Here is a 10,222-nt window from a genome sequence, read left to right as displayed (position 1 = left end):
ATGTTATTATTGGTATTATTATATGACACAAATGACTGCCTATTCACTGTGCTAGCTGCATATTACCAAATCAGGATATAAAGCTGCTTGGGTAAGTATTGCTTGTAAATATAGGATTTATTCCCCAGCGTTATAGGCTATCATATATATATATGGTAGAGAAGTCCACACAATATTTCATATCCCTCCATTGGCCCTATAGATGAGATACTCCCCTTGTGAATCAGCAACATCCACAGATGCTCTGAGAACTGGAATATCATAGATATATGGAATCCAAGTCTAAATGTTCAATGTGTGAACAGTGCCATGACAACAGTGATTTGTCCAGACATTGATTTCCCAGTTTGCGTCTGCCACAGATGCCCCATAGTGTGTGCACAGCTTTGCCTGGACATCATGATCATCTCACTTCCAGTATTGCTTATCTGAATGCCAGAAAAAAAAGGCAAAATACAGTTTATCCCACAATAAAGAAGCTGGGTTGCATCATTTAGTTACATTGATATCTGCAGCAGAACCTGTACATGGCAATGGACCCAAAAAGAAAAGCTGTCATAAATGGGGTAAAGAAAAAAACAAAACAAACAAATGACTCTTGTCTTCAGGGACAAAATTCCCAAGTAAAACTTGGCTGCCTGTCTTTAGATTTTTTACAACATGGCTGCCTGTCTCTAGGTGATGTAGAACATGGCTGCCTGTCTCTAGGTGATGTAGAACATCACCTAGAATGTAGAACAGTCACGTCAAACTCTGGCCCGCGGGCCAGAGTTTGATGTGACTGTTCTACATCACCTAGAAACAGGCAGCCATGTTCTACATCACCTACAGAAGGGCAGCCATGTCCTGCATCACCCAGCGACAGGCAGCCATTTTCTATGTCACCTAGCGCAGGCAGCCATGTTCTACATCACCTAGAAACAGGAAGCCATGTTCTACATAACCTAGAGACAGGCAGCCATGTTCTACATCACCTAGAGACAGGCAGCCATGTTGTAAAAAATCTAAAGACAGGCAGCCAAGTTTTACTTGGGAATTTTGTCCCTGAAGACAAGAGTCATTTGTTTGTTTTGTTTTTTTCTTTACCCCATTTATGACAGCTTTTCTTTTTGGGTCCATTGCCATGTACAGGTTCTGCTGCAGTTATCAATGTAACATGGCTGCCCTTCTGTAGGTGATGTAGAACATGGCTGCCTGTTTCTAGGTGATGTAGAACAGTCACGTCAAACTCTGGCCCGCGGGCCAAATCTGGCCCGCGGTGCCATTATTTTTGGCCCGCCAGGCAATTCAGAGTTTGAATTAGATCTGGCCTGCCATGGCTACTATAAACTAAACTATGGGAAGGGCTGGCTACTATATGAGACTACTGGAGAGGTTGGCTACTATATAACAGAATAGGGGAAGGCTGGCTACTATATAAGAGAATACGGGGAGAGCTGGCTACTATATGAGACTACTGGGGAGGATAGGCTACTATATAAGAGACTATGAGGGAGGGCTGGCTACTATATAAGAGACTATGGGGAGGGCTGGCTACTATTTGAGACTACAGGGGAGGGCTGGCTACTATATAAGAGACTATGGGGGGGCTGGCTACTATATGAGACTACTAGGGAGGGCTGGCTACTATATAGGAGACTACAGGGGAGGGCTGGCTACTATATGAGACTAGAGGGGAGGGCTGGCTACTATATAAGAGACTATGGGGGGCTGGCTACTATATGAGACTATTGGGGAGGGCTGGCTACTATATAAGAGACTATGCGGGGTTGGCTACTATATAAGAGACTATGGGGCAAGGCTGGCTACTATATGAGACTATGGGGAAGAGTTGGCTACTATTTGAGACTCAGGGGCGTAACTAGAAATGGCTGGGCCCCATAGCAAACTTTTGATTGCGTCCCCCCCAATCGACCACTATGCCATCAGCCCACTCAGCTCTACAAAGGTTTTGTACACCATATATATGATAGTACAGTTATATGAAGTGACTCACAGGGGGCGTCTTCTCTGATCGGAGTTCTTCCCTTTTCATTTTCTTCTCAATCCGTCCTGGGCCGTTATGAGAACTTCTCTGAGCCACGAATCCACAGAATCTGCCAGACAGACATAGTCTCCTCACTCTGGCCCCATCCTCATCTCTCTACAAACTGCACATCTGTATTGGCCCCTTTGCACCCTCGTTTAGTGGATATCCCTGACACTATGTGATCCCCTTATAGTATATGCCCCTCTGTGTATTCCCCCTTACTGATGCCACCAGTGTTGGCTCCTTATAAATTACCCCTGTGTGTTGTCCATCCCCCTTGGTCCATGGCCCCCCTGTATATCCCCCTTAGATGCTCCCCCTGTATATCCCGCATAGATGGCCCCCCTGTATTATCCCCCATAGATGGCCCCCTGTATATCCCCCATAGATGGCCCCCTGTATATCCCCCATAGATGGCCCCCGTATATCGCCCATAGATGCTCCCCCCCTGTATTATCCCCATAGATGGCCCCTGTATATCCCCATAGATGGCCCCTCTGTATTATCCCCAATAGATGCCCCCCTTGTATACCCCCCATAGATGGCCCCCTGTATATCCCCCATAGATGGCCCCCCTGTATATCCCCCATAGATGGCCCCCCTGTATTATCCCCCTGTATATCACCCATAGATGCCCCCCCTGTATTATCCCCAATAGATGCCCCCTGTATATCACTCATAGATGCCCCCCTGTATTATCCCCAATAGATGCCCCCTGTATATCCCCCATAGATGCCCCCCTGAATATCCCCTTTGCAAAGCAGATAAAAAAAAACACACCTAACTCCACCGTCGGCTGTCTTCTCCCGGGCACAGGTGACGGGATCAGCGTGGCTCAGTGTCCGCCAGGGCAAGTACTTCCGGGGCAGGGAGCATCTCTAACAAGCGGCACGGCACAGGAGCGCTTGTTAGAGATGCTCCCTGCCCCGGAAGTACTTGCCCTGGCGGACGCTGAGCCCACCACCTGTGCTGCCCGGGAATCCCCGGGACACCTCAAACAGCTGCAGCACCCGGGAGGCCTGCTCGGCCACCGGGTGCTGCAGGCTATGTGAGCTCCGGGGGCCTGCGCCAGCTACGGCTGTAGTTCCCCCGCTGATTAGACTATTAGAGAGAGCTGGCTACTGTGGGAGACTATTGGGGAGGACTTGCTACTATAGAAGACTATTGGGGAGGGATGGTTACTATAGAAGTTTATTTTGGAGGGCTGGCTACTATATGGGACACTTGGGGGACTGGCTACTATTTGGGCATTACTGGGAGGGCTGGCTACTATGTCGGGCAATTTTGGTTGGGTTGGCTACTACATGGGGCAATATTGGGGGGAGTTGGCTATTACATCGGTTGGGGTTTAATCATATCATACCAATGTATCATGCCATTTATGGCAGCGCTGGGAGACACACACCACTGACAGTGCCAGGATTCGCACTTCAATAATTATCAAGGTTGGCCCGCGACTTTATTAAATTTTTTTATTTTGGCCCACTGTGTATTTGATTTTGACACCCCTGATGTAGAACATGGCTGCCTGTCGCTAGGTGACATAGAAAATGGCTGCCTGTCGCTAGGTGATGCAGGACATGGCTGCCCTTCTGTAGGTGATGTAGAACATGGCTGCCTGTTGCTAGGTGATATGTCATAGCTGTTTGTCTTTAGGTGAAACATGGCTGCCTGTCGCTAGATGACATAGAACATGGCTGCCTGTCGCTAGGTGATGCAGGACATGGCTGCCTTTCTGTAGTTGATGTTGAGCATGACTGTCTGTCTGTAGGTAAAGCAGGACATAGCTGCCTGCCTCTAGGTTATCAGGCTATGGCTGCCTGTCTCTAGGTGATGTTGAACATGACTGTTGTTATGTGATGCAGGAGATGGCTGCCCGTCTCTACATTATATAGAACATGGCTGCCTGTCTCTAGGTGATGTAGAACATGGATGTCTATCTCTAGGTTATATAGAATATGGCTACTGGTCTCTAGGTTATGAAGAACAAGGATGTCTGTCTCTAGGTTATATAGAAGAGGGTTGCCTGTCTCTAGATGATACCGGACATGGCTGCCTGTCTGTAGGTGATGCAGGACATGGCTGCCTGTCTCTAGGTGATGCAGGACATGGCTACCTGTCTCTATGTTATATAGAACAGGGTTGCCTTTCTCTAGATGATACCGGACATGGCTGCCTGTCTGTAGATTATGCAGGACATGGCTGCCTGTCTCTAGGTGATCAGGGCATGGATGCCAGTCTCTAGGTGATACCGGACATGGCTGCCTGTCTGTAGGTGATGCAGGATATGGCTCAAGACAATGCTAAGAGCTCAAAGTATAAACATACCTTGCTGAGCCACAGGGTGCATGCCTTCCTTCCAAGTATTGGGAACACTTATTTAGCTGATAATCAGCCTGTGTAAAAGTAACCTATGTCTCTCTAAAATTTTATGCATGTATTAAAAGCAACTCATGAGATACACTACACATAAAGCTTAGTTTCTATACAATGCTTTATTTAAATACTTATTTTTTTTGTCTCTTAGGTTCTTTATATGAAATGATGGGTGACCCTGGGAAATGACCCATGCCCCCTCAATTTCTTCTCCGTCTCTTCACATAATTGGCTCCCTTATCTGTCCATACTGGAGGCACAATGGGCAGCGTGGGTAGCCTCCTCTCTGGACACGGCTTCAACAGCAAGCAAGGAAGGGGTTCTCAACATCGTGGGCGAAAACCACCCCACCTCAAGAAACTGAGTCGTTGCTCAGATGGGATCCTGAGATTTGGGTTTTCCCAGGAATCAGGACATGCCAAAGGAGGGGGATCTAAGATGGGTCGGAGTGAAGACTTCTTCTACATAAAAGTTAGCCAGAAGTCACATGTGGGTCCAAGGCAGGATTATCATGAGAGAGTGACCAACAATGAACCAGAAAGTCAGCCTGTCCAGGAGTATCCTGTGCCAACAAGCAAACCATGTAACCAACCCAGCATGATCCACTTTCCCAATCGGTTAGAACTGGTAAGAATATTTAAATAAATGTCTTTGAGTGTGTATCGGAGACTCCATAAAGAGTCTCAGTCCCAGATGCTATCATATTAGATAGTAAGACTAGTCTAATTCTTCCTGTCAAAACCACAGACACCACAGCAAAATAGAATAGACAATGGTGTCTGACAGATCCAGGACTGTGTCCTAGTTTCTGTTAATGATGGAAACCATAACACAAATGTAAAGAAAGCCTTAGGCTCCGTTCACAGAGTAAAATTGGCAGAATCTCACCAGCCTCTGTGTCATACTGGCAGTCTATGGGAGGCTTGCACGCCTCCTCTCTCCACACTGAAGAATTGACATGTCCATTCTTCCGCGCGGAGAGAGGAGGCGCACAAGCCTCCCATAGACTGCCAGTATCCCACGGTGGAGAATTTCGCCAGTTTTATTCCATGTGAATGAAGCCTTAGGGGGCATTCACATGTTCTGTGATTACAGTCTGTGCACGGAAGATATGCGGAACTCCCGGAATAATGATTTATTATAATGCAGGAATCTCCGAAACTGTTTAAATCTTCGTGCTACTGTACTGAAACAGCATGTCAGTACTGTAGCGTGAAGATCTTAACTGTTTCTGAGCTCTTCCATTCTGTAGCACATCAGACCGTGCATGGAATGTGTGAATGCCCCCTAAGTTTTACTTTGGTATTAACATTAGTATATAACACAAGAGTATTAGGGATTTAAAAATAAGAATTAAATATAATAATAATCTTTTTCTGCCAGGAAATGAATGCCCTGCGCCCATCACCTCTTAAGCCTGGCATGCGAAGAAACTCTGCAGTCACGTGTTACCCAGCCGCAGAGAGTGGGCCTCAACTTTCTCTGTACTATCGACCAGATCGTTTGCGAGAGGCAGAAAGTCGGGCCGGGCACTGCATAGGTGGCATGTCGGAATCTGGTAGAAATTCCATGTCTAGCCTTCCAACACATCCCAGCAAGTTGGGAACAGCATGTCAGCTGGATGCATTACTCATGCCAACAGGTCGTTTTGGAGGCAGTGCCCACAATATCACCCAGAGTTCCCGAAGCAACATGTTGAGCCTCAGAGCAATGTCTTTGTCAGATGGTGGAAATGCTAATAAAATTCTCAGTGTACCTCCAAAGCCGGGTTTAAGGTCTCCTCCATCTTGCGAAGAGTTGGTAAGATCAGAACCCAGTGAAAACACAGATGAAGGTCACAGAGGTCCAACCAGGTCCAGGCAAAGTTCACAGAGGGGCCAGAGAGGCCAGCACAAGTTACAGATTCAAGTGGCTCAGGAGAGAGAGTCTATGGAAAGTAAGGTTCGAGCATATGAAATGGAGAAGAAGATTTCCATGAGTCCATCAATGGATGAAACACAGTGGGAGGTGAGACTATAAAGATTTTTAGGAAACAGAGGCCAGTAGGGACTTATAGGGAAAAATACAAATTCAGGAGGATAATGGGTAATTTACTCCCAAGACCCATATCTATTTTCTCGGAATATGCAAATAAATTGCTTAGTACTGGGGATCTGTTATTGTATAGCTAGGTAATTGGACAACAGACAAGATTGTGCTAGTAAGCAGTCTCTATGATAGCGTCTTCAAGGCCATTCAACTGCTTTGCAACATTTTTTAATAATAGCATCGAAGAAAAGAACTGATAGAGGGAACCCAAGATATAAGCATGCTCGGCCTTAAGTTGGGTTGATGCACTCTGCACTATCTTTTATACATGTCCTCTTTTGTTATATACCATATAGTGTCCAAATAACATTACCTTAATCTGTATACTGTACAACTGTTGTCCGAAGGTTTGGGCTCCAAACATGGCATGAAGGGTGCAAGCTATGGTTGGCTAGACCATCGTGGTCAGTGGCAATGCCTGCAGTAGTGACAGGTAAAGCACCTTGTGTACTTTACCTGCAGGAGTAGGGAACAATTGATTTTCTTAGTGATATTTGTTTTTGAAATTTTGTACCAAAAAGTTCATAGCCTATAGTTGGTATTCATTAGCATATGGTGGTAGATTTTCCAGATGTAAAAACAATGCAAACATGCCAGCAAAACCCCCAAAGTCTAAAAAGGCCCTCCCCTCCCATATCTTGAAAATGATACTTCCAAGATGATGGCAAGTAGTAAAGTGGAGAACCAGGGAGTGAAGAACGGTAATACCATACCCTTAACACTTGCCTTCACATTGTAACCAAGAGATTGTAATAGCGGAGCTATAGTCAAGAAGGGTTGGACAACTTGATGTTAAAACTTTGAGTTTCTTTATTTTTTATTGTTCCCCCACTTCCTGCAGGTGTGCCAGAAATCATCAGAAATCGCATCTCTCCGCCAACAACTACGGGAAACCCAAGAAGAGTCTTCCCTCCGAGCCAGTGAAATTCTCAGTCTGAAAGCCCAACTGCGGGAGACTAAAGGCCGAGCAGAGGCCCAGGAACAGCGGGCAAGGGAAGCAGAGGAAAGGCTACGGGTAGCAGAAGCAGATAGAGAGGACAGAGAAGAGACAGGTTCCTCGGAGGCTGAACTGGAAACACTCCGCACAGAGCTTGAGGCAGAACGTCAGAACAACGAGCAGATGACAGATGTCTTCCAGAGAGAGAGGAAGACATGGCGAGATGAGAAGGAGAAGGTCATCCGTTATCAGCGCCAGCTGCAGCAAAACTACCTTCATATGTGCCAACGATGTCAGGCCCTAGAGCAAAGGCTCAGGGCTTTGAGTGGAGAGGACCTGGATGATGGGCCCATCATGACCCTTCCTGATATGGAGCTTTCCTTCCAGGACATATTAGCCACAGAGATATGATTGGAGCCATGGTGTGAGGGAACAGAGTCAGCATGAGAGTGGTTGAATGCAGTGTGTCTGGATGTGTGGAATATCAGAACTGAAAGAGGAGATGTCAATCTACATACTTTAGTGTACAGGGGCATAGGAAAGGACTGGTGGAGCATGTCTCTTAAGTGGTAGCTGTTTGGGCAAGGTGTCAAAAATCCCTACTGCCATGGTTCCAGTATGTAGGGTAGCAACAGGGCCGATTCTGGGCTCTCTGCCGCCTGAGGCAAGCCTCAAGTGGCCGCCCCATCACTAGTGCCCAAACACCCCCGTCCCCCCGCGCGCGACCTGACAGCCATGGCTCGACCAGGTACTTACCACAGCCCGGAGTGGAGGGCGGGGGGTGATGACAGCTGCCGGCAGAACGTGGAGACAGCGGTGGGTGGGAGCGGCGGGATGGATAGGTGAGCGGCTCCTGTCATTTTTGTTAAGTGAAACTTAAAGGGATTATCCAACGCTACAAAAACATGGCCACTTTCCCCCTACTGTTGTCTCCAGTTTGGGTGGGGTTTTGAAACTCAGTTCCATTGAAGTAAATGGAGCTTAATTGCAAACTGCACCTGAACTGGAGACAACAGTAGGGGGAAAAGTGGCCATGTTTTTGTAGCGCTGGATAACCCCTTTAACTAAAATGATAGCAGGGGGAAGATTATGCCGCCCCCTCCAGGACCGCAGAATCTGCCGCCTGAGGCAGAATGCTCATTCCGCCTCATGGCAGAAGTGGCCCTGGGTGGCAAAGTATAGAAATTAGTTCTCCTCCAGAAGAAAGAAAACTCATACTAACAAAACCAGACTCTTCTTTTCAGACTAAGAAGTAGCACACAATAGATTTTTACATAGCAACATACAGCTCAGGTTCTCTACACGATACACCATACCACATGCTACATTAACATTCCTGCATACAACAAGTCGGACAATATAACAATATAGACAGTGATGGGGGAAGTGAGAAGAGTTAGGGAGGGAAAGTCAACGGTCTGAAGCTCTTTCAAAATACACATAGAGGGGGAAAGGGGTTGTTTTTCCTCTTTGTCATTGACTTCTGGACTGTCCAAGATGGAATAACCTTTAGGAAGGCTGTGGATCAGCCTATGACCGTCCAGGGTGGACTTGTTCTCCATATAGCAGTTCATAAGTCGCTAGGCTTTATGCCCCAACAGTGTGATCCCCAGGAAATAGTCTATATGGTACGAGATGCTATCATAGACTGTTTCTGGGCGCAGAGTCTCAGAGTTCATGTTCCAGGGTGTACAACATAGCCCATGCAAGTGAAAATGTCTGGCAGAATAAAATGGTTTGTGAGAAGAGTGTGTATGATGGTGTCTTGGCTGGTGAGAGGATGAGTATACGTGAGAGGATGTATGCTTTGTGTGCACCTTGCGTGATTGTCTGCTGTGTGCATTGTATAGAGTGGTTGTATGTTGCCCTGTGCGCTCACACAGTATATTTTTTGTGTATAAAGAGCCCTTCCTATAACACCCCAATGGTTCTCTTTGTCCCTTGATCATTTTGTGCAGATCGCCACAATAACACAGACGGTCTATCTGTGTCGTGGAGTTTGTGCCACACGCAGTCGATGTGTGTTCAGTGCACTGGTGGTAAGAGAATGAACAGACACTAAATGAGAACTGAAGAAGGTGACGAAATGCCATAAACCTATGTAGGTGACCAGCAATGGAACAATCAATAGAAATAGTCTTCTGCGCGAAGAAGAAAACATATCTGAAAGTGGTGCTAATGGAAAAACACCGTGCTGGGTTTTGGCATAGGGTTGGAGTTCCGGACAACATTTTGGAAGACAGTGGAGCAAAAACAGCAGTATAAGATTGTGTTCATGAGTGCAGAACTGATAAGTAGCAGGACTAGCGGGACATTTCTACTCCGATATAGATAATATAGGCCGGTCAAGCTAAACAATGCACTGCTGGTCATTTGCAGGCCAGACAATCAGATGACGTCTGTACATGCCATAGGGGGATGCACTTTGAGGGAATTAAATGTGATGCTAAGCCTTTGTGAATGTATGGGTGTTGGGGATATTACACCAACCCCCTTTTGCTAATATTTGGGTTGGCGATATAGGGTCAGGTTAATGGGTTGGGGAAGCCATATTCTTTGTGTCTGGTGCAGCCTGGAAGCTGTTAACTGGGTGACAAAATCTCAGATTTGATGTTTACATTATTTAAATAAAGAAATCTCCGAGATGACGTGCTGCTGTATTACACTGACATGTATTGTTATGTATCTCCGTACACTGGTCAGCCATGATGGTTGTCTTTGATTTTTCTTTTCTATTAAGTATTGTGTTGGCCAGCTATTTATTCACAGTTTCTTGTAGAGATGGGCCTCAA

The 10,222-nt window shown here is 46.4% G+C and overlaps 1 protein-coding gene across 3 annotated transcripts; it reads left to right on the top strand.

Moving 5' to 3' along the window:
• The first annotated feature begins 3,414 nt into the window (after nt 1–3,414).
• LOC138787032 (leucine zipper putative tumor suppressor 1-like) lies at nt 3,415–8,241 on the top strand. 3 transcript variants are annotated; one of them, XM_069964248.1, is made up of 4 exons: nt 3,415–3,474; nt 4,557–5,032; nt 5,789–6,412; nt 7,335–8,241. In XM_069964248.1, the coding sequence occupies exons 2-4, from the start codon at nt 4,667–4,669 to the stop codon at nt 7,839–7,841; spliced, it is 1,497 nt and encodes a 498-aa protein (XP_069820349.1). In that variant the 5' UTR covers nt 3,415–3,474; nt 4,557–4,666; the 3' UTR covers nt 7,842–8,241. The 3 variants fall into 3 exon arrangements, with proteins under 3 accessions (XP_069820349.1, XP_069820420.1, XP_069820275.1); XM_069964319.1 differs by lacking the exon at nt 3,415–3,474 and adding an exon at nt 3,619–3,657; XM_069964174.1 differs by lacking the exon at nt 3,415–3,474 and adding an exon at nt 3,664–3,740.
• The last annotated feature ends 1,981 nt before the right edge of the window (nt 8,242–10,222 follow it).

Source organism: Dendropsophus ebraccatus, chromosome 1 (genome assembly GCF_027789765.1).
Source record: "Dendropsophus ebraccatus isolate aDenEbr1 chromosome 1, aDenEbr1.pat, whole genome shotgun sequence".
Taxonomy (NCBI): domain Eukaryota; kingdom Metazoa; phylum Chordata; class Amphibia; order Anura; family Hylidae; genus Dendropsophus; species Dendropsophus ebraccatus.
Note: the sequence above shows the minus strand (reverse complement) of the source record. Positions and strands in the feature narration are given on the sequence as shown.

Excerpts from the sequence above, each read along its gene's own strand:
- LOC138787032 (XM_069964248.1), top strand. The coding sequence starts at position 4,667 with ATGGGCAGCGTGGGTAGCCTCCTCTCTGGACACGGCTTCAACAGCAAG. Across the intron at positions 5,033-5,788 it reads TTCCCAATCGGTTAGAACTG|GAAATGAATGCCCTGCGCCC; the intron begins GTAAGAATATTT and ends TTTTTCTGCCAG. Across the intron at positions 6,413-7,334 it reads TGGATGAAACACAGTGGGAG|GTGTGCCAGAAATCATCAGA; the intron begins GTGAGACTATAA and ends CACTTCCTGCAG.